The sequence below is a fragment of the Sporisorium graminicola genome, chromosome SGRAM_11, assembly GCF_005498985.1.
Source record: "Sporisorium graminicola strain CBS 10092 chromosome SGRAM_11, whole genome shotgun sequence".
Lineage (NCBI taxonomy): Eukaryota > Fungi > Basidiomycota > Ustilaginomycetes > Ustilaginales > Ustilaginaceae > Sporisorium > Sporisorium graminicola.
The window spans coordinates 386615-409027 of record NC_043721.1 but is presented as its reverse complement, the minus strand read 5'-3'; the positions used below and the strand labels follow the sequence as shown (position 1 = coordinate 409027).

Genomic DNA, 22413 nt, shown 5'->3' with positions numbered 1-22413 from the left:
CGGAATCGAACAACGCGAAGATGGAAGGGGGTCGAGGGCGCAGCGCAGTACAAGCTAGAAAAAAATGGGAGGCGGTGGAAACGGGCACTCATTGTGGCACATTCAACGAGCATCAGCGGCAGACGCATATCTCGCATTGGAACAACAGAGTTGCGAAGTATGTTTTCAATTCCAGCAATGAGTCGACAAGAGTTACGATCAGATCCGGCTCCGCTTCAGCTCGGAGTGCGCGTCGTCACGCCCGAGTCACTTGCGGTTGGACAGGAAGTACTTGATGAGTCCCGAAGTGCTAGAATCGTGACCGGCATCATCGACCTTGGATGCATCGGTACCCTCCAGCAGCGGCAGGATCTTCTGAGCCAGCTTTTTGCCAAGCTCTACTCCATACTGGTCGAAGGAGTTGATGGACCAGACGAAGCCCTGAACGGCAATCTTGTGCTCGTAAAGGGCCACGAGGGCACCGAGGGCAGCGGGGGTGATCTTGTGGAGCAAGATCGAGTTGGTGGGACGGTTGCCCTCGAACACCTTGGACTTGACGAGGAACTCGTTGTTCGCCTCGGCGCCAAGCTCCTGCTTGACCTCGGCCTCGGACTTGCCAAAGGCAAGAGCCTCGGGCTGGGCGAAGAAGTTGGAGAGGAGGATCTCGTGGTGCTTGCCGAGCGGGTTCTGCGTCTGGACGGGGGCGATGAAGTCGCAGGGGATGAGCTTGGTGCCCTGGTGAATGAGCTGGTAGAATGCGTGCTGGCCGTTGGTGCCCGCCTGGCCCCAGATGATGGGGCCGGTCTGGTAGTCGACGCGCTCCGAGTTCTTGGTAATGAATTTACCGTTTGACTCCATATCGCCCTGCTGGAAATAGTCGGCGAACTTGTGCATGTACTGGTCGTAGGGCAAGATGGCCTGGGTCTGGGCGCCGAAGAAGTCAATGTACCAGATGCCGAGAAGCGCGAGCAGCGCGGGCAGGTTGTCCTTGAGCGGGGTGTTCTTGAAGTGCAGGTCCATCTCGTGGGCGCCGAGGAGGAGCTGCTCAAAGTTGTCGAAGCCAATCACGATGGCGATGGACAGGCCGATGGCAGACCAGAGCGAGTATCGGCCTCCGACCCAGTCCCAGAACTTGAACATGTTTTCCTTGGCGATGCCGAACTCGGTGGCGGCCTTGACGTTGGTGCTGAGCGCAACAAAGTGCTTGGCGACGTGGGCCTTGTCCTTGGCGTGCTCGAGGAACCAGTCGCGCGCGGTGGTGGCATTGGTGATGGTCTCCTGCGTGGTGAAGGTCTTGGAGGCAACGATGAAGAGGGTGGTCTCCGGGTCGCAGACACGTAGCGTCTCGGCCATGTGGGTGCCGTCGATGTTGGAGACAAAGTGAGCGTCGAGGTCGCGCTTCGAGTACGGCTTGAGCGCCTCGGTGACCATGACGGGGCCGAGGTCGGATCCACCGATTCCGATGTTGACGATGCTTTTGATGTTCTTGCCCGTGTAACCCTTGTGGGCGCCGGAGCGAACCGCGTCGGAGAACTGCTTCATGTGCTCGAGCTCGGGCTTGACTTCGTCGACACCAGCCTCGCCGATCTTGAAGTCGCCGGGGACATCGCGGAGGGCGACGTGGAGCACAGCACGGTCTTCAGAGGCGTTGATGTGCTCGCCGCTGAACATGGCGTCGATCTGCTGCTTGACCTGAGCCTCGTCGGCAAGAGCAAGGAGAGCGTCAAGCACCTCATCGTCGATGAGGTTCTTGGAGTAGTCGAACAGGAGGGTGGCATCGGTGGCCTTGGAGCTCCACTCGCGCGAGTACTTTTGGAAGCGCTTAGGGTCGGCCTTGAAAGCCTGTCCGAGGTTGATTTTCTTGCCCTTGGTGTCGTAGAGCTGCTGCAGCTTCTGCCACGCAGGCAGGGAGGAGGTGAGCTTGTGGGCCATTTTTGAAAGGAAAGGGGGTTGGTTCTTCTTTGAGAAGATGGTGGTGTGAAGAGAGGGATGAGGAAGAGGCAAGAAGAAGCTCTGGTGCTTGACCGAGCTCACTGTTGAAGTTGGAGTTACGGTTGCGTCAGTCTCCTACGCTCGAGACTGACGAAATTCCACAGACGGACATAAAGACAAGACACTCACTCGTTGCGACCCGAAGGCTGACGGCACGCTCGGACCGCTTTCTCTGAGAAGTCATCAAACGTTCTGTCTCTCTGCTGCTCTGCCGCTCGCTCTTTCGCCCGTGGGAGGGAATTCCCGAGAAATAATTTTGCCATTTACTACATATCGCCTATCAAGACCGTGTGAACACGATAACCAACCCGTCAGCAGCATCTTGATCTCTCTGTTCTTCTAGAATCCTTGAGATGATTATTTTGATCAGTCACGCTCACGATCTTTGCCCTTCACCAGGCACAGCTTACACCCGAACAAGTGCCGGAAAGGCATCCGTGTCCCAATGCACTTGCGACCAACCTCGACACACTTGTAACGTTGTTACGCTTCGGTTCCAGACCGGCATCGTTCGTGGTTTCGTTCGGCGACCTGCGACATTGCTGTGGCAGGAACTTGGAGCGAGGAGCTAGAATCTTCTTGTTTGATCAACAATCACTCGAAGAGATCTCCGCTGGTCGATAAGACTGCATGCAAAGAGAAAGAGAAAGAGCAGCTCCCCCGGTCGCGGTCCGGACATCTGGGGAGCAAAGCTGGATTTGCGAATCGGACATCTTCCGTGAGTCCGTCCCTTTTCCACTTGATGTTAGACCGTTATCCCAGGTGACTACCACGTGATCGAAGAAGAATTGAATCACAGCGACTGAAAATCTCGCCATCCTCATCAGGGTCCACCAGCAACCGCAAACATCAATACCACTCGCTACACCTGAGCGTTCCTGGTTGCGATCTCGCTTCCTTTATCGACCACCGAGCTGAGAGCGCTACCACACCATGTCGAGTCGGTGGGACAGTCCCAGCAATGAGGCGCAGGCTTCTGCCTCAACCTCCTCCTCGGCGTCCACGTCGGCTGCCGCAGCGGCCGCGGCTGCTGCTGCAGCCAAGATTGCCGCCCAATTCGCATCCAAAGGCCAGCAATCCTCATCCGTACCTAACGACGCTGCATCCTCCGCCTCTGATGCGCAACGCAAAGACAAGGACGCGCACGAGGCCGAGTTCACCCACGACATTGAAATCAATGACCAGCGCAACCGATACATGCTCACCAAGGGCCAAACACAACAGCAGATCCATCGCGAGACCGGCGCCAGTGTCACTACAAAGGGCACATGGTACCCCGACAAAACGCTCGCCACAAAAGAGGACCCGCCACTCTATCTCCACGTTAGCGCCATCTCCCAAGACATCCTCGACGCCGCCATCGCCAAGATCAACGAACTCATGGCGGTAGAGGTTCCTCAACTTGTGGAAGACCGACATCAGCGCAGGCTCGACTATGAGAACCAACGCCCACCACCAAGAGAGCGTCGCAGATGGCCCGAAGAGAAAGTGCCGGTCAACCTGGAGAGCATTCGTAACTTCAATGTGCGCTCAAAGCTCGTCGGGCCTGGTGGAATGTTTGTCAAGTACATCCAGAGCGAGACGGGCACGCGCGTGCAGATCAAGGGCATGGGGAGTGGGTTCATTGAGAGCGATACGGGCGTCGAGATGCCCGAACCCATGCATATCGCCATCGCGGGTCCCGAGGATGAGCAGATCAAGGCTGCAAAGGTGTTGGCAGAGGACTTGATGGAAGTGGTGCGCTCCGAGTGGCAGAAGGCTTACGATGCGATGGGGCAAGGATATGGCGGTGGGCCCGGTGGCCAGAGAGGCGGCTATGGCGGATACGACGGTGGTGCATCAAGAGGTGGTGCTGGAGGAGGTGGAGGCTACGGCCGCTCGCACGGCTATGGCCGAGGTGGCAGTCCCGCAGGTGCTGGCGGGTACTCCCATCACCACCAACAACAGCAGGGAGCAGTTTGGGATCAGCAACGCGGATGGAATCAGAACCATCATCAGCAACAGCACCCACAATCATACCCCTACAACTCGCGACACAACGGTGACCCAGCACCACCACCCACCGACGACGGCGGCGCAGTTGCTCCTCCCCCTCCCCCTGAGGACGACGTCCCGCCTCCGCCCCCCTCGGACTCTGCATCGCACCGAGCCCCTTCGGCTGCGGCGACCGCGACATCTGCCATGTCGCCCGAGGAGGAGGCGCTCAACAAGTACTGGCGCGAATATGTGGAATGGGAAGACAGCTTCAGGGCCTACCACAACCGCGCGCCATCCAAAGAGGAAGGCGGACAAGACGTGCCGCCTCAGTTCCGCAAGTAACTTAGTGCGGCCACTCTCTCTCACTTACTCTGCTTGCTCACACGTGTACTTGTATCCGGATGAAAAAAGCAATTGCGAGCGTGTACCTCGCACATGTCGACACTCTCGTTCCCGTGCTCGTAGCAGATTCAGGGGCGATTTGTGCTGTACACACTGTCCACACTCTCCAGTTTCATTTTGTTGTCTGCCTATTGATTACTACTGCCCGATCTTACACATTGATCTGGATCACTGGTTGAGATCTACAATATCAAACTGGATAATAAAGAAAACATTATCGTTCTTCCTGTCCTTGCAGATGTAGCGGACCGGCTGGCCATCCCAGTACTTCTTCAGATCAAACTTCAGCCCGCCCGAGAAAGGAATGTGCAGCGTGAGATCGTTAAAGTCCAAGAAGCCGTTGAAGAAGTCAGCGGTGACGATCTGGTCCTTGTCCACGATGATCTCCTTCCGGTGTGCGCGGTTGCCCAGGAAGCGCTGTCGGTACTCGTGCGCCTTGTCGATGCCCTTGAAGTTGGCCACAGTGTCCCTCTCCTTTTCGGCGAGCTCGGAAGGAATCAGGCTCGAGATGTCGTCCTGGACATACTCCGGGTGTGTGGGGAAGCTCGGCCACTCGCTGAAATCCTCCTTGTCCGACGCAACCGAGTTGACGCGCGGCATGGTCGCGAGGTACGGGCTCCAGGCATGTGGACGCTGCGCGTACAGGTCGTGCTCCAAATTCGGATCGACTAGCTTCACAAACTGCAGCGCCACACTCGTGCCGTACGGCAGGTGGTCCTTGATGGGCTTATCAAACTCGTTGCCGAACACGAGGTCGTCGGCGTTGACCGCGGACTTGAAACGCCCTTGGATCTGCATGCTCCAGCTCTGGCCCTTGCCGTGGCCGGCACCAAAGTAGGGTGTGTCCTTGCGATGCTCCACGCCGTCGGGATCCGAGCCGGTGAAGTTCTTGATGCGCACGGCGATGCGGCCCTGGAAGAGGTCCGAGTTGATTTCCGTGGGTCGGTCGTCGTGGTTCACAGCGACGGTTTGCAACGCGTCCACTGAGGGTCCGGCTGAGATCTTGAGCGAAGGCGCCATGCTGTGAACGAAAGCCCGCTATGTTATGCGCAAAGACAAAACGTTCTAGGATGTAGCTGCTGCTGGTGGTGGTAGTGGTGGTGGTGGCTGACTGAAAGAAAGGAACAGGTGTGTCCAGATTCATGGTGACCATTGGGTCGTTTGACGGCCCGTCAACGTCGCCTCAGTCATCTTGAGGGTGTGTGACATTCCGGTGCAGCTGGCCGGTGCGTGGCTGCATACGTCAGGAAGCCTCCACCTTGCGCAGAAAATTGTGTTTCACGGTAGGAGAGCTCGCAAAAAATTCAGAAAGCTATGAAAAGACCAGCTCGGCTGACTTGACGGATTCTGCTTGCAAAACTGCTCTGAAACACCCTGCAGCTCGAGCTACCGTGTTGGCAGCATGGCGGATGGCGAGCGTGGTAACGGAGAGAAGGAAGGAAGTTGGTGGTAGGCAGCGCGGACGAGACGGTAGCTGCGACACAAGAACACATTCCTCAATAGATGCTGTGTTCTCAGTGTCGGAGCTGGACTCATCACCATGCAATCACATATTTTGTGGAAACTTATCGCTCTTGAATGAACAACATAATGGTACAAAGATCGCTCCTTCGCGCTACGCCTGCGCCCTCAGATCCGGCTGAGTCTCCTGGCTCTGCCTCCGCGCCGCATAGCCGCGTGGCAAAAAGCCGGGAGCATCGACCTCGCCGCGCTCGATGCGATCCAGCTGCTTGATCATGTCGTAGTTGATCTTCTGGCTCACCACCGAGTCGCCCTTGTACTCTGGGTGGTTGCGGACGTACTGTCGGATCCACGTCGCCGTCGTCATGAGCTGCCCGCTGGCGCGCTGCGAGACCAGGTCGAGATAGAGCCCCATCTCGCAGCGCGTCTCGACGTCGATGTTGAGGCTGTCGAGGTAGTTGTGCACCAGCCCGACGAGACCGGGGAAGTCGTCGCCCTTGCCGTTCATCAGCTCGTCCATGCTGAAATCGGCGTATTCGTCTGCTGGGCTGCCGGCGACGCCGTCGGAGGACGAGGAGGCGATGCTCTGCGGGCTAGCCCTTCCATTGTCACTGCCATGACCGTTTCCGTTTTCGATGCCATTGACGGATCTGGCACCACCTTGCAAATCCTCGGCCGACCCGCTCCTCGACACTTGCCGCGAAGCCTGGCGCGAAGCATGACGATTCCGCGTCCGAAATACCTCCTTCCTGAACCAAAACTTCTCGCCATTCACCGCATCCCGACGGTGCGCGCGCCCCATGTTCTCATCAACCTTCGTCAACGGCATATAAAAGTTGAGCCCAAAGCTGAGAATGGCCCGCGTGAGCAAGACGATAAACACCGAAAACGCCGCGTTTTCAAAATCGGTGATCTGCACCTCCATACTGCGGAACTCGACCCTCCATCCGATCCTCCCTCCCGGCGGTGGCGGCTTGAACCGCATCGTCTGCCAGTTGGTCGACTGCAGATTCTCAAAGTGATCCGTGCTCGTCTCGTCGTCCTGGTCGACCATCTCACTGAAGATGACGAGGGGATCGCGGATGAACAGATGCGCGAGATGATCCGAAAGCAAGTCGTCGACCCCGGCCTCGAGCAACTGCTGCTTGACTTCTGCGTTGATGGGCAGCGGGTTGTCATTGTAGCTGCGACGGTTGAGCGGGTCCTGCGAGATGTACGAGTCCACCGAGTCATACCTCGACTTGGGGATCTTTTCAGCGTCTCGGTCGAGTCCTCCACGTGGGGTGTGGCCGGGGAGGTCGAGCGCCGGTTCGCCCCTCTCTTGCGGTGTGCGATCGTCCACAGCAGCCGAGATGACGTTCCATCGGCAATCTACATCCGAAAGGTAACCGCGGTAGGCTGGGGAGGCAGCTGTGAGTGCGAGCAGCAGGGGTCCGATGGGGATGAGCTGGTCGTATACCGTACGTGCTTCCTGCACCGAGCAAGCCTGGAAGGTGACTTGCAGACAGCAGCATCCCATCCCAAAACCCATGGCGTCCATGTAGATGTGGTCTGGCTTGGCGGCACCTGCCTTTGCCTCTGCATCCTCGGGGAAAAAGTCGCGATCCCACGGAATGCTAGGGTCGATAAACGGTGAAGGCGTGTTGACATCCTTGAAGATGGGCATGTTGATGGCAACCTTGGAACCTCTACGCTTTCGAATGTTGGCTGCCAGCGTGGGGAAGCGCGCATGTGGGTTGATAAGCTCGTCGGGAAGGAACATAGATCGTGATGCATTGCCTCTGGGTTCGTAGTGTGGCTCTGTGAAAGGTGCGTCCGTGACACCGAGGCGTGGATACGAGGTGAGCGTGATGGGCAGCTCGTTGGGCTTGAGATGCGAGCGAGCGATTTGCCTGCGAAGGCGCATGTTTCGCTCGACGCCTCTCAATTCCTTGGGGCTGGCGCCGTAGGGCGACCCGGGCGTCGACTCGAGCATAAAGCGGCCGAACTCGGGATGGAAAGTGGGGATCTGACCTGCAAGCCCAGGAGCAGATTCGCGTGTCTCTTGGTCGCTGGCTGACAAGACCTTGAGGATCTCTTCCTGCCTCAAGGACAGCTTGGCATTCTGAGTCTCTTCGTCAAAGGACACGACAATGTACTCGATCTCGTCACCCCAGAGCAGGATGTCGCCGCGACGGTCCTTGATCTTGTTCCAGAGTGAGAGGAACTGCTGGATGCCGTGCTTGCGGACATGTGATGCCAAGGGTTGAGCATCTTTCCATTCCATGGGCGTTCCTAGCGAGAGAAGACCCATCTTGGAACAGTCGTCGAAGCTGCTCTTGCAGCTGTTGATTTAGAATGGCAGGGAAGAATGGAAAGAGACTGGAGGTGAAAGAGGCTGGCGCTGATGGCACCAGGTGCGATCCAGCTTGATCGAGCAGACAATGTCGTGGGATAAGGGCGGTGACCAAGGCAACTCCCAGAGCAAGCAAGCAGATCCACGTCGTCGATGTCGGCCCCGCAGTTGGTGGGAGGATGTCGGGGACCGGGCGTGGTGTGGAAGAGAGTGAGAGTGAGAGAGGAGAGAAGGACGGAGAAGGTGGGTCAGGACCGAGCTGTTCAAGTCTTCGGGTCCAATGCAACACATCTGGGCTGAAATGTCGCAACCAGCAGCCCAGGAAAATTGAAAAGAGAACCCCAATGCGAGTCTGAGTACGCGAGTCCGAAAATGGAAATTCTCCGTCTTCATACCGAGTCAGCCAAAGCACGGGTCGAGGCCTTTCCGTTTTGTCTGACAAAAAGGCGCTTCACGATGACATCTTCTCGGCAAGTCAGCTCACGACGATCCTCTTTTTTTGGCTGGAAAAATGTTGTAAAGCCGACGGCATTTTGTGGACCGAAACTCTCTGTCGTCTCTGCTGCACCAGCGATGCTTGGTCATCGACCCGTGGACCTTCAGCCATTCGCGCTCCGCGTCTCGATGCTCTTTCTGCGTTCGACTTGAGCTAGTGCACGTTCCTAGCGTCGATGATAGGCTATGCTTCCGTTCCAGATCGACGGAACAGCACCAAGGCGGCCATGCAGACTGAAAACGTGGCTTTGCTTATCGCCGGACAAAAATCAATCGGCAACCACATTTTGTTTGCCGCATCGGCTGTCCGCGTCCTATATCCTTACAAACGTGAGCCGATGCCGCGGATATGCGATCAATTCGACCACACCGATGGAAAGTCCTCTTCTTCGATTATCCTCTGGCTGGCGCCCACGGGTGCGATTGTAGCCGGCGGTCTGGGTCCAAATGAGGGACACAGGTGCAAGCTAAACATCCTGGATTCATGGGTTCAATGGGATCTTGGAAAGTCTGTTTTTCGTCGGTCCATTTTTCGGTCCTTTTTATCTCCACTTGATTTTTTTGAGCGTGTGTTGCACGAAGAACATTTTGAAAAGTGTTCTTCTCGGCTTCTTGCGGGCTCTTCCCAACCATCTCGTCGTCGTCCTCGCCACGCTCCTTGCTTCACCCGACCTTGGGCTGCAAGAATCTGAGGTAGGCAAGGATGCTGGCCAACTACGGAATGCTGCGTCTGACGCTGCGGAGGTCACCGTCATCACACCACGCAAAAGCTGTATCGGGAGGAAACATGTCCTTGCTGCCAAGCAGAACGACGCCTTTTACAGTACCTGCTCCAACGACTACATTCCTCTTTCGAAGCCTCACAACATTACCACCTCTCCGAGCAAACAAAAACGAGACCAGCGATGCAGCCGAACAAGAGATGCAAGAGCGTCGACGATGGGTAGCTTCCTTCCAAGACATCGACCTACGACGCAACGACTACCAGATCACCTTCTCGCGCTCCTCCGGTCCCGGCGGGCAGAATGTCAACAAGCTCAGCACCAAAGCCAACCTGCGACTCGAGCTGTCCCAAGCCGGAAGCCATGCGCACGACTCGCTCGACGCCTCCCATCCGCGCAAGTGGCTCACCAGAGACCTCGTCAGCCGCATCGCCAAAAAGTCGCCCTACTACGTTGCCTCGGACCACTCGCTGCTCATCACCAGCATGCGCCATCGAACGCAGGAGGCAAATGTGCAAGATGCGCTCGAAAAGCTTCATGCTCATCTACTCGAGCTGGCGCAGGGCGGCCTGGTGGGCGAAACGAGCCAACAGCAGCGTGAGCGTGTGAGGCGGTTGCAGGACGCAGAGGCTCGCAGAAAGAAGCAGAGCAAGATCAAGAGGGCAGACGTCAAGAGCGGGCGCAAGTTCAAAGGCTGATCGGTTGATTCCAGATTACTTCAGCTGCTGCTGAAGTGCCAACAAGTACATGTTGCTCGAACAAATACGCCAGACGCCTGAAAGCTGTGCTTCGGCGCACTTCTATCAGGAAGGTGAAGTAGGTGGGGGATCGGAAAAGTTCCATACTTTCAACGAGCCATCGTTGGTCGTCCACGGTCTTTGCGAGTCTCTAGAGGGAGAGACCGGGTCGCTGTCCTCGCTGTCCTGTTCTGATTCGCTGCTGCTGGCAGATCCCGGGTCAGGCCAGCGCCGTGAACCAGACACAGAGGCGATAAATGGCTCGTAGGGATGAAAGGCCACGGATCCGACGGCGTCTGCATTATAGAGAAAGAAGGATATACAAAGTGTCAATATGATCCAGCGTGCACGTCGCAACGCCTCGCCCACCACTTACCTTGGTGCGCCTTCCAGCTGAGGTCGGGTGTCAACTCGAGCTCTTGCGGGACGTGCGTGTCATATGCCTCGACATCAGTCTGATCCACAAAGCGTCCGACATCGATGCGCCAGACATGGACCATACCCTGCTCGTCACCCGTAGCGAGCCATCGACCGGCCCAATCGACGTCAAAGTAGATCCTTTGATGGGTCGCTCCACCCGGTCGCCGCAATTTGGCCAGCAAATGAGCCGATCGAACACCAGCACCTGACTGCGCAAGAGGTCGAAAACTCCACTTGGAACCATCGCCCATCAAGTAACGGGTATCGTAGACATAGATGTAATCTGATCGCCTCGACGCAACGAACAGCACATAGGGCGAGAGTGGGTGGAATCTAAGCTGTGTAATGCCGTCACCTTCGACTTCTCGCCATCCTGCGAGGCATGAGCTCTGGGCGAGCGACTCTTGGTCGTGGCTAGCTGGCGTCCGTGCTGCAGTGTGATCGGTGGGCTCAGGGAATTGCACTGGGTCAAAGCCGTAGACGGCGACAGTGCCTTCGAAGGTGCCCACGGCTACGAGCTCCTGCGCTGGGTCGCTCGGATGTGCAGTTGCTGCTAGCGCTGAGATTATCCCCCTCTGTCCTCCGGCAGACCGTTTTCCGGAATTGAGCGGGATCAGAGAATGCGTGTTGAGACCAGGTGTCGACAGTGGGAACACAGCGAGGAACGAAAATAGACCGCAGTAGAGGCGGGAGAGGTCCGAACTGAAGACGAGTGAGTGCGGACCCACGAATCGCTCGAGGTGGTTCATGATCGAGTAGCTTGCGCGGGTACGACCATCGTCACTCGCTGTGAGTCGAATGGGGAGATCCCGATGCGATTCAGCAAAGCACCACGTTGTAGTCGAGGTGTCTGCTTGCTCATCGGCCGATTGCTCCATGGCAGGTAGCGGATACCAAACGGCATCGAGGAGAGGCGAGGGGCTTTTGAGTTTGATTCTCAATTGCAGCTTGCCTATGCTGCTGTCGTCCGTGCGGCTGTAGTGAAAGACATGTTTTTGCTGTGACTCTGTGATGGCAAGAAGGCTACAGCCGTCAGGCGCCCAGCATGCTCTTCTGTAAAAGTCGTTGAGCTGCTGTTGGGCTGTTTTTGCCAGCAAGAATCCATTCTTCTGCTCTTCCGACTGTGCAGATGAGCACTGTGTCGGACTGTCGACTTCGAAGGATAGGTGCGGTGCAGTGAGCGTTGCTGCCTTGACGAGCGCATCCCAGGCAGTGATGTGGAGCTCTGGTGGTGTCGGATAATCCGAGTTAGCAGCCTCCGAGGTTCGGACTTGTTCCGCATCGATGGATTGCATGGCTGTCACTGGATCTGCTTATCATGCTGCTGCCACCTCAACTGCTGAGTCATTGCGCCGTAGGGAGGTGAGCCATGATGATGACGATGGCGGTTCACTGTGATCAATCGTGTTGTAATTCAAAGGGGAATGAAATTGGACCCTGACGGCCAATTTGACATCGCGCTCAGTCCGCTTTTGGAAAACCACGTCTTCGTCCTCGTCGTTTTGCTCAGCTTCCATCATCGCTGCGTCTAGCAACGAACGTCATCAACCTTCTCAACCTTCTCAAGCTTCTTCTTCACGCAAACGTAGATTGATTAGATCTCAGTCTGCCAATCTGGCCCCCGTTCAAGCCATGCCATTCCGCGCCAGCAACCTGCTTCGACTCGAAAACAATCGATAGCCAGCGCATGAACACCAATGCAGTAGCACACCTCAGTATCTAGGATTTCCACCATGCTGCGAATAGGCGGGCGCGTCCATGCGCTGTACCAGAGAAGTGCAATGCAGACAAGCGTCGCTGCTCTGATAACACCGACTCCCCTGATCACTGCTTCTGTACGCAACAGATCATGGCCTTCGCGTCTGCAACGCCATCAGAAGCGATGGCATGCTGCGACACCAGTCGATTATCCGACGTCAGCGCCACAATTGTTTCATCAACCAATAGAAGACCAGGCACAGACACAGCCTGGCGGAAACACATCAAGATCATCGCCACTCAAACCTCCAGGGATTCCACGAAACGAGGTTGGAGTACAGCTGCTGCCAAGACGACTACACGAACAACTGTTCCCACCAACAATGCATCCTGTGCCGCCAATAGCATCTAAGGCGCTCAACATCTGTCGTGATCATCTAAGTCAACACGGATTGAAGGCCTCCGATGCCTCCACACTGCCACAGACCACCTTCGACCTTCCACCATTACAAGGCAAGGACCTCGCAGAGCACTTTTGGAACATCGGCAGGGACGTCGCTCAGCCGTGGCTTGGCATGGCCTTCCGCCTCGCAGAGCTCAAGCCCACCGAACCTCCAGAAGAGTCAGAGGAATCAAGCGGACCCAAGGCGGCGGCTGCCTCTGCCGAAGACTTTCGCTTCGAAGCTAGCGAGTGGCTTCAGCTCGACCCGGCTCTCCGCACCCCTGGCCATTTGAAACCAGTCACTTGGTCAATAGAGCCCGGATGGACGAAATACCCCATTCTTCGATCCGAAGACGGCTCGGCATCGGCGCTTGGTCCCGGTGTGTCCGTCCCATTCCCAGACAAGGACGATGACATGCTCGTATTTGACGTTGAGACCATGGTGCAAGAAAGCCCATTCCCAGTCATGGCGACCGCTGCTGGTCCCAATGCATGGTACAGCTGGCTCTCTCCCTGGCTCCTACAGCGCGGCCAAGATCATGAGCGCAAACACCATCTCATCCCACTCGGGCCCAGCGCACCAAACAACCGAGCGCGTCTCGTTGTAGGTCACAACGTCTCCTATGATCGTGCCCGCACACTCGAGGAATATACCCTCGACCTCGGCTCTACCAGATGGCTTGATACTATGTCACTACATGTCGCGACCCGAGGCATCTCGTCTCCGCAGCGGCCCGCTTGGATGAAGCACAACAAAGCCAAAGCAGAGAAGCGCGCCAAAAAGCTGCTCGAGCAGGCAGCATTAAAGGAAGAGACGCGCAGAGCCATCGAGAATGCACTCTCTGGTCTCGAGTATGATTCGGAACAACTCGAAGGTCTCAAACTGGAAGGTCTCGCCGTAGATGCTGTTCAGCTCACGTCGAATCCGCCGCTTGACGAAGCTGGCGCTGGCGGCGATGCGAGTGGAGCAGACTCCCCTTCCGCACTCGACATGCCTTTCAGCGATGACGAAAGCGGAGGCCTCGCCTCTCGCGTCTCACCGCCTAGCTCGGCAGAGTCGCAATGGCTCGAAGAGACCTCCAAGAATTCGCTCGCCGACGTCGCCCGCTTGCATCGCATCCCCATGAAGGTCTCCAAATCGGCGCGCGACGTCTTTGTCGATGGCACATCTCGAGAGGAAATCTTGCGCGATGCACAGCACTTGCTTAATTATTGTGCCTCCGACGTTGCTGTGACGCACGAGATCTTCCGTCGCACTTGGCCCGACTTTGCAGCTCGATGCCCGCACCCGGCCACAATTGCCGGTGTCTTTGGCCTCGGCTCCACTTTTCTCCCCGTCGACGACGAATGGATCGATTATCAGAATCGCTGCGACGAGCAGTTCAATCGCATTAACGACCAAGTGCAGGAATGCCTCGTGGATCTCGCCGAAAAGCTTCGAAATGATGGCACAAAGGACGTACCTTGGAGCCTTGCCGCCCAAATCGCCGAAGAACGCCAGCTAATGACGGATCCTGAGCAGGACGGTCCCGTCTTTCCAGACTCATCACGTCCACGAGCTTGGTTCGAGGGCGATCCGTGGTATTCGCAATTGGACTGGACGCCCAAGAGACCCAAGAAGGCCAAAGTAGCCGAAGCAGATGGCAGCGTGACACCTCGCTCCGAGTTTTCGGTGCCCGCATGGTACCGCGATGGGGTGCTTCGCAACAAGACCAAGGATGGCTTCTCCTTCAAGAGCACCATCGCCCAGCAACTGTTGCGATTGCGCATCGACGGCAAAGCAGTACTGCGTGGCGAAGCGCGAGGTTGGATGCTCGAAGATGGCACTGCACTGGTCGGGAGCAATCTCTTCGCCGCTTCCGCTCTCAAGAAGTATGGCGCGCAGATGTCAAGCGATGTAGGTCCTGTCGGATCCTCGATCCTCGCAAAAATCACCGCCGGCAACTCTGCCACTTCCTCTACCGACACAAGCAGCCAGCTGCGCGAACTTGCCAATTCGATCAGACTGCTCTCTGACGAAGAGGTGGAAGCAGACGCGCAGCTCGCCCAACTTGACTGGTCGCCCAAAGACATCCGCCTCGAGGAGCTCAGGGCACTACGTAGCAGCAGCGAGGAGCCAACTCAAGCGGGTGGAACCACGAGTGCTGGCACAGAAGTCATCCCGGAACCAGAATGGTGGCCAAAATGGTACTGGGACCTGTACAAGAGTGCAACGGGCGAACTGCAAGTCACCATCCGTTCTGCCATTGCGCCAATCCTGCTTAAGATCTCGTGGAGGGGATGTCCACTCTACCGCAGTCGTGAGCACGGATGGATCTTCCGCCATGATCCCACCGAAGCATCGGACCTCGTGACCCGCCAGACACCCCTCGCGTTCGGGATGGCCGCTGATGGCTTGCTCCAACACTTGGCGATGCCGCTAGAGGGAAAGACAGCCAGATCGAAAAAAGCCAAAGCAAAGGGCAAGGGCGCTGCTGCCAAGGGCGAGAAAGATGCTCCTGCTCTTGTGGTCAAGGCATTCGGCACCTCGACCTTCTACAAGGTGCCTCACAGCGAAGGAGAGGGTGCCAACGTAGGCAGCCCTTTCTCAAAGTCGTTCATCGCCTACTTCGAAGACGGTACGCTGGAGAGCCAGCATCCGGACGAAGTTGGTCGCACGGCAGCCAAGACAGCGCTGGATCTGAATGCACAGTGTAGCTACTGGATAGCAGTACGCGACCGTGTGCACAAGCAGATGGTGGTCTGGGATGGTGAGGCTGGCACCGCAATGTGCTACCCGAGCGGTGCATCCGGAGCACGCCAGGACAGACCAGGCGAGGCAGACCGTAGGAAAGGACTAATCCTTCCGCAGGTCGTCAGCATGGGCACAGTCACCCGCCGTGCCATCGAAAACACGTGGCTTACCGCTAGCAACGCCAAGAAGAACCGCGTTGGATCCGAGCTCAAAGCTATGGTCAAGGCACCACCGGGCTACAGCCTCGTCGGAGCTGACGTCGACTCGGAGGAGCTCTGGATCTGCAGTGTGATGGGAGACGCGCAATTCGGCATTCACGGCGCCACAGCCGTCGGTTGGATGACGCTCGAAGGCACCAAAGCTCTCGGCACCGACCTGCACTCCAAGACCGCTTCGATCCTCGGCACCAGCCGTAACCAGGCCAAGGTGTTCAACTACTCGCGCATCTATGGTGCGGGCATCAAGCACGCCACACATCTGCTGCTCAAGGCAAACCCAAGCATGAGCAACGAGGAGGCAACCCAAAAAGCCAAGGAGCTCTACATGGCCACCAAGGGCCAGAACACACACACAGATGAACTGTTTGGCGCCAAGTTCTGGTTCGGTGGCACTGAGAGCTATGTATTCAACAAGCTCGAGAGCATCGCCCTCTCTGACAATCCCAAGACGCCGGCGCTGGACTGTGGCGTCACCAATGCGCTGACCAAAAAGTACCTGGGCAAGGTTGACTTTGGCAACGGCCGTCTATCGGAGGAATACATGCCAAGTCGCATCAACTGGGTCGTACAAAGTAGCGGTGTGGACTACCTCCATCTGCTGATCACCGCGATGGAATGGCTATCGAAGCGGTACAACATCGACGCCAGATTTATGCTCTCGGTGCACGACGAGGTGCGATACCTGGTCAAGGACGAAGACAGGTACCGAGCCGCGTTGGCTCTGCAGGTCGCCAACATCTGGACGCGAGCCATGTTTGCCTTCAAGCTCCAGATGGACGATCTGCCGCTTGGGTGCGCGTTCTTCGCCCAGGTAGACATCGACAAGGTGTTACGCAAGGAGGCAGATGATCCGTGCGTGACGCCGTCTCACCCGGAGGCGATCCCTGTCGGGGCAGCTCTGGACATCGAGCAGATTCTTCAACACACCAAAGGGTCGCTTTACAAGGACGGCAATGCTGGCTCGCCGAAGACTTCGGCGGCAAGCCACCACGGTGACACCACTTTCCCCCCGTACGTTGCATCCACTCAGGTGCACCGATCGCTTGGTGAGCGTGGACTCTACTTCTTGCAAGCACAGGCGTCCAAGGAACTTGCGGAAATCAGGGCTTTGGAAGCGCGTTCCAAGATGGCTGAGCGTCCTGCGGACGCTCCCGTGAATCCAACGGGCCGCGCACGGCTGCGGACCGCGACAGCGGGTGAGGCTGGTCAAGGGGTTGCCTTTGCTTCGACCATGTCGAGGAGCGCTGCTTCGAAGCCGAGTTGCTTTGATGAGGATGCATGGGTTCAGACATGCGCTGAAGAGGCGGCTGCAAGCAAACCTGCACGCCATGGCCGTGTTTCCCACGGCACAGCGTCCAGAAACATCTCAAGGAGTGGCGTACGACCCAGTGCTAGCAGAAGCAAGCAGCGCGCAACGTCGACGCATGCCGTGCCGTCGAAAGCCGGCTTTTGTACAGCTGCTCCCGCCTCTCGATCTGCTCAGTCCCGAGGCACGAACGCCGCAGATGTGACGGACAATGCCCTCACGTTGGCAGCCTTTCTTCCGCGTCGTCCGGCCAGAAAGCGAGTGCCATTCTTCCGCGAAGCCGCGCACCGACGACTGGTGTTGTGGCGGCTGTATCGACCGCTTCTGCGACAGTGTCCCACCAGTTGCCCTTCGATCAAGCAGGAAATCAGACGACTCATGCGCAAGATGAAGCCATTGACGTCGCAGATCAAGGTTTCTGCACTCATTCAAGAAGCGCACAATGATCTCGCCACGTTCCAGCTTGCTAATGGCGGTGACGAGAGTGTTCAATCAACTCTGCTGGCGCGAGAGCAAGCCTTGGCCGATCGAAATCACCGTCAAACGTGGAACACGTTTTGGGCGAAAAAGGTGCACGAGCAAAAGTACCCAAAGCGCATCCCGCACCACTCGGGCGCGCTGTTACCTCCCACGATCTTCAACCGGCCGCTTCCACGGTACAAACCCGTACAGCCTACGGCGGTGAGCATGATGATCTATCGGCGACGTGTAGCTCGGCTTCGTCGATCCGAACGGCAGATGGAGGTCAACGAGATGCTGGCGGCTCAACGAATGGAGGGTCAGCTTGTTTCGCAGCTGATGGAGGGCAAGCGAGGGGCGGTAAGAGCCAGCAATGAGGAGAAGGACTTTGAAGCGCGGCTGCGAGCGCAGCAGCGAGTGATTCAGGAAGGTTTTGAGCGGGACCAGGCACGCGTGTCGATGCAATTTGATCGCAAGACGTTGGTCATGGCTCAGAGGGCAAGGCGCGCCAAGAAGCGGGTTCACTTGGCTCGCAAGCACGCAGCTGCGATGGAGCGGTGGAGAGCTGCTGGAGGGAAGGAAGAGGTCGGCGAGTCTAACACAGCATAGATTATGCGGATCGCTGGCTTTAGTCTGTACTCGTATCGAAGCCCTGTGGCAATCTGCATAACACTGGAAGCATACTTCGAGCAAGTCTGAGGAAAACGGTGTGTGTTGGTCTCGGGTGGATGAAGAGCATGCCTGACCGGCGCTACAACGCAAAGCAGAACCCGGTGTTTGTGGGTGATTGACCAGATTTGATGCGCCGTCGGTGCGTTGACAAGAAGCAAAGAACAAGTCGGAAGAAGGTGAGGGTCGCTCGAAACCCATGCGCAGGTCGCCGCGAGTCTATTTTTAGTCTTTCACACGCAGGCCCACACACCGCGCAGTCGGGTTTGCTTGCCGACCTTACTCGTTGCTCACTTCCATCACATTGTTGCTAGCGAGGAGGTGGGCTGTCGGGGGGCGCACCATCAAGGCCGAATCGGAAACATCGCCCAATTTGAAGTGACTTCATGAGCAATCACAGTATTTACAGTGCTTGAAATTTGGAATCCTGACACAGTGGTTTGCGCTGCAGCTGGACGATCATTTTTTTACGTCACTCTGCTCCGTCAATAGAACGCCGTTCGTTGTTTTGTTCCATCCATCTTTTTGGAAGGCCGCCAGTTCATTTACTTTCATCATGAACAAACTCGACATGAAAGATCGCTGTCCCGGCTGCATACAATCAACGACAGTTCGAGGGATGTTGGCCAGCATCTGGAGGCTGAGCCGGGCAGTGGTGACCGTCTGCGATCTGCCTTCAGCGGCGTCATTTCCTGATTTGGAGAAAAGAAAAATTGACTTTAGAGCTGCCGTGTCTCTGGCTGGCTTCCTGTCATCTCGCTTGGCTGAGCAACTCCGCTCCCAAAAGCGTGCATGAGCGTAGCTGTAAGCGAGTTGCAGCCCTCCACACCCGACGACTCACGCATCTCGGCCCTCGAAGCCAAGCCGTGCTGTGCTGCCGTTCCAAAATAGCGCCATCCTTGACTGCAGCTTTGCGTCGACGCTGCTGCTCCTCAGGCTCTTGCAGGCTGTCTGGAATGCTGCCGTCGAATCCCGCTACCAGCGGATTTTGCTTGGCTCTCATTTTTTGGCGCTCAGGCAGGCATTCCATGCCGAATGAACGCATTCGACCAGTTTCCATCCTTACCTTGTTGGGTCATGAGCCTCTTTGCTGCTGCCGCCGCCGCTGCTCTCAGACGTGACTCCCGAAATGGCAGTCAGCGCATCTTTCCCTTTCCTTCATAAGTGTATGGCGTCTGCGGTCTTCTCCTTTCTCCAACCATATCCATCCACTCAACCTACGGAAACCTATCCCGCCTCCTTCGCAACATTCGACTCGTCGACATTATACCCTTCCTCGACATCCTCCATAACATACCCCAAGCCACCATCTGATACCAGATCTTCTTTAACGCCATGACTGATCTCGCTCGCAACGGTTCGATTCTCGTCGCCGAAATCAAGGCCATCCACCCTTCGGCTCAAGACTCTGACACCAACGGCGCCGTTCCCCACACGAACGGTGGAGCCGTCAACGGTGATGCCACCAACGGCTCGGCTGTCTTCAACAAAGGCCCCGTCCCCGGCACTGCCACAGACGGCGGTGTGGCTGCAGCGGCCATCGACCCATCGGTTACCACGCCTGCTACCCACTCGAGCCTGTCCAACGGTCACGCTCCCGAGGCCTCGACTCTGAGCGCTGGCACTGGCGCGGCTGCTGTTCCCCAACACGAGGCTGACCCATCGGTCGCCACTGGCGTCTCTGCTCCTGCTGCCGCTGGCGAGTCTGCTGCCGCTCCCGGTGTGATCCAGCCCCAGACTACGCCTATCCAGCCCATCCAGCCGAGCGAAAACGCCCGCGAGGTGTCGAACATCAACACGGCTGTTCCTGCTGCTGGTGTCGGTGCTGCCGGTGCTTCCGCCGTCAGCCCTGCTTCTGGTTCGGCGGTGACGAGCGCTGGTGTTGCTCCTCAGCAGCTCAACGCGGCCGCTCCTTCCGAGCCCGCGAGCGGCGCGCCCAGCTACCCTCCTGGCACCATCGTCCCTCCTGAGGCCCAGGGACTCGCCTCTGGCGGCCCCGCTGCCGTTGCTATCGCTCCCATTGTCGCCCACCCTGCCCCTACCACGGTGGCTGCCACCGAGGCGCCCAAATCCGCCCTGAGCCCCAAGGAAGTCAAGAAGCTGGACAAGCTCATGAAGACCGAGGCCAAGAACGAGCACAAGTCGCTCAAGCGCGCCATCAAGGATGCTGCTTCGGCCGAGAAGCTCTTCCGCAAGAGCCGCGATGCCGAGACCCAGGCGCTCAAGCGTCACCAGAAGTCGCAGACCAACGAACACAAGGCGGCCAAGGCGCTGAGCAAGGCCAAGGCCGAGTATGAGAAGTACGCCGCCGAGCTTGCCAAGGCCGTCGAGGACCTGGACATCAAGAAGAAGCACACCGAGGGCACGCGCAAGGGCTACGAGACTGCCAAGCTGCACATTGACGACCTGAGAAGCCAGAAGACGGTCAATGACCAGGCTCGTGCTCGCCAGGCTGCTCAGCTTCACGGTCGTTAAAGGCGAGCTGCCCCTGGCTTGACTTTGTCCGTCCCTGCTGTCCGCCCGACGTTGTTCTGGGCGGATGCGAAACCCAAACCGAATCGACTATCCCCTTGACGGTTGAATGACGATGCTTGCAGTCCACCTCCTTCCTCTAATTCCAGAAACACAAGATACCCGAGGTGGTCTTCATCTTCCGTTCATTTGATCCTCGCTTTCCACGTCCACTTCTAAGCTGTATTGACATTGGATAGTCGTGCTGTATCTAGTTTTTGATCTACTTCTGTCTTTGGGCAACCATCAATGTCAGTCCTTTCCCTCTTAGAGGAGTATGTGCAGTGCTGTTGATTGCGAGTGCATTGGGTGAGCCATACAGCAAGTTGGAGGAGGAGCGTGAGAGCCAATTATTTATAGAAGTGTTTGCCGTGCGAGAAAATATTAGCGTGGTGGTGGGTGCGGATGAATTATTGGAGATTACAAATCGGAAGCTTCGGGGGGAAGGGCAGAGAGGCCGAGGAGGGGGGCAGCGAGCGGATTTTTGGTGTTTGTGCGCGGGTGCGCAGGTAGAGCCGATCTTTTCCGCGCGGCTTGCCGACCCCGCGCTGGCTCTGCCTCGCTCTCTAGCCGTATGGGAATTTGTTCGTCGTCGTCTCGAATCACCACGACCACGACCACCACCGCCGTACTTCTTCACCCTAGCACAATGTTGGCCACTCGACCCCTTCTTTCGCTCAGCCTTGCTAGCCGCTCGGTCGGCCGCGTCGGCCTGCGCTCCGCCGGCGCCCTCCCCACCATGGCGCTCCGATCCAACTTGGCCGCCGCCCCTCGATTCATGTCGACGTCCAACAAGTCGAGCGCAAACGCACCTATGACGAAGCTCACCCAGCAGCAGAACTTGGACTTGCTGAATGAGCAGCGCGCACAGCGCCCCTCGAGCCCGCATTTCACCATTTACCAGCCGCAGATCACTTGGTATCTGTCGATTATCAACCGTATCACTGGTACCGGTTTGAGTGTTTGTAAGTTGCCATGAATGGGCAGGGTAGATAGGAGGACGATGGAAACGGGATAGAGGTTACCGCCAGAACGTGTGCGAGGCGATGCCAAGCACGTTCCAAGCATCCGGATTGGCAACCGATATCGCACTCGCCCCATCTCTCTTCTTCTCTTTCTCTCGGTTTCGCACATATACTGACTCCTCTCGTACGTTGCTCTTTTCTGCGTTTGTGTACTACCAGTGATGTACGCCTACTTCTCGGCATACGCAGGCTTCCCGCTCTTCGGCTCAGCTGAGGCGCTCTCGTCCGCCTCGCTCACCGACTTTGTCGCCACGCTCCCCGCCTGGTTCAAAACCGCCGTCAAGGTGCCCCTCGCGCTCGCCTTCACCTTCCACAGCTTCAACGGCCTCCGCCACTTGGCCTGGGACTGGGGCTACGCCCTCACCCTCAAGGGCGTCTACTCGACTGCCTACGTCGTCATGGGCGCCACCGCCGTCTCCACCCTCGCCCTCCTCTTCATTTAAACAGCACGCCGACGCTAAGGCAGATGCGGGTGCAAGGTGTGTGCATTGTCGAATCTAGTTTTAAAACTATCCGTTGATCGGTTTGTGTGACGGGGGTGAGATGAGCTGAGTGCGGGAACGAGCGTGAGATTGTGCGGTGCGGTGTGATGGAGGAGCTGAAGGTCCCTGGATTGCTGGGGAGAGTGTGTCGAGGGTTGCTGTTCAGACAGGCAGGAACTTGCACTGCACAGCCTGCAGCCTGGGAAAGCCTCGTCCTGCACGGTCAAAGCATGGCGGCTTCTTTCTCATCTCACCTCACCTCATTCGTCCAGCAGCATTGTCAATCAAACGAGTTTTCATTCTGAGTTTTCATTCTAGCGTCTATGCCATCTAAAGGCTGTGAAGTCAA

General features: G+C 57.2%; 9 protein-coding genes across 9 annotated transcripts; 5 read left to right on the top strand and 4 right to left on the bottom strand.

Moving 5' to 3' along the window:
- Positions 1-246: 246 nt before the first annotated feature.
- Positions 247-1911, bottom strand: EX895_001444 (uncharacterized protein; the record flags this gene model as incomplete). The annotated part of the gene is made up of 1 exon (XM_029882043.1): positions 247-1911. One exon carries the CDS (start codon positions 1909-1911, stop codon positions 247-249), a length of 1665 nt encoding a protein of 554 aa, XP_029741644.1.
- Positions 1912-2904: 993 nt separating this feature from the next.
- Positions 2905-4290, top strand: EX895_001443 (uncharacterized protein; the record flags this gene model as incomplete). The annotated part of the gene is made up of 1 exon (XM_029882042.1): positions 2905-4290. The coding sequence occupies one exon, from the start codon at positions 2905-2907 to the stop codon at positions 4288-4290; it is 1386 nt and encodes a 461-aa protein (XP_029741643.1).
- Positions 4291-4518: 228 nt separating this feature from the next.
- On the bottom strand, positions 4519-5370 carry EX895_001442 (uncharacterized protein; the record flags this gene model as incomplete). Its single annotated transcript, XM_029882041.1, has 1 exon — positions 4519-5370. One exon carries the CDS (start codon positions 5368-5370, stop codon positions 4519-4521), a length of 852 nt encoding a protein of 283 aa, XP_029741642.1.
- A 595-nt stretch (positions 5371-5965) lies between these two features.
- On the bottom strand, positions 5966-8104 carry EX895_001441 (uncharacterized protein; the record flags this gene model as incomplete). The annotated part of the gene is made up of 1 exon (XM_029882040.1): positions 5966-8104. One exon carries the CDS (start codon positions 8102-8104, stop codon positions 5966-5968), a length of 2139 nt encoding a protein of 712 aa, XP_029741641.1.
- Positions 8105-9563: 1459 nt separating this feature from the next.
- Positions 9564-10061, top strand: EX895_001440 (uncharacterized protein; the record flags this gene model as incomplete). Its single annotated transcript, XM_029882039.1, has 1 exon — positions 9564-10061. The coding sequence occupies one exon, from the start codon at positions 9564-9566 to the stop codon at positions 10059-10061; it is 498 nt and encodes a 165-aa protein (XP_029741640.1).
- Positions 10062-10166: 105 nt separating this feature from the next.
- Positions 10167-11815, bottom strand: EX895_001439 (uncharacterized protein; the record flags this gene model as incomplete). Its single annotated transcript, XM_029882038.1, has 2 exons — positions 10167-10396; positions 10477-11815. The coding sequence occupies 2 exons, from the start codon at positions 11813-11815 to the stop codon at positions 10167-10169; spliced, it is 1569 nt and encodes a 522-aa protein (XP_029741639.1).
- A 786-nt stretch (positions 11816-12601) lies between these two features.
- EX895_001438 (uncharacterized protein) lies at positions 12602-17986 on the top strand (the record flags this gene model as incomplete). Its single annotated transcript, XM_029882037.1, has 1 exon — positions 12602-17986. One exon carries the CDS (start codon positions 12602-12604, stop codon positions 17984-17986), a length of 5385 nt encoding a protein of 1794 aa, XP_029741638.1.
- A 1395-nt stretch (positions 17987-19381) lies between these two features.
- On the top strand, positions 19382-20521 carry EX895_001437 (uncharacterized protein; the record flags this gene model as incomplete). The annotated part of the gene is made up of 1 exon (XM_029882036.1): positions 19382-20521. One exon carries the CDS (start codon positions 19382-19384, stop codon positions 20519-20521), a length of 1140 nt encoding a protein of 379 aa, XP_029741637.1.
- A 685-nt stretch (positions 20522-21206) lies between these two features.
- EX895_001436 (uncharacterized protein) lies at positions 21207-22025 on the top strand (the record flags this gene model as incomplete). Its single annotated transcript, XM_029882035.1, has 2 exons — positions 21207-21522; positions 21742-22025. 2 exons carry the CDS (start codon positions 21207-21209, stop codon positions 22023-22025), a joined length of 600 nt encoding a protein of 199 aa, XP_029741636.1.
- Between the last annotated feature and the right edge of the window lie 388 nt (positions 22026-22413).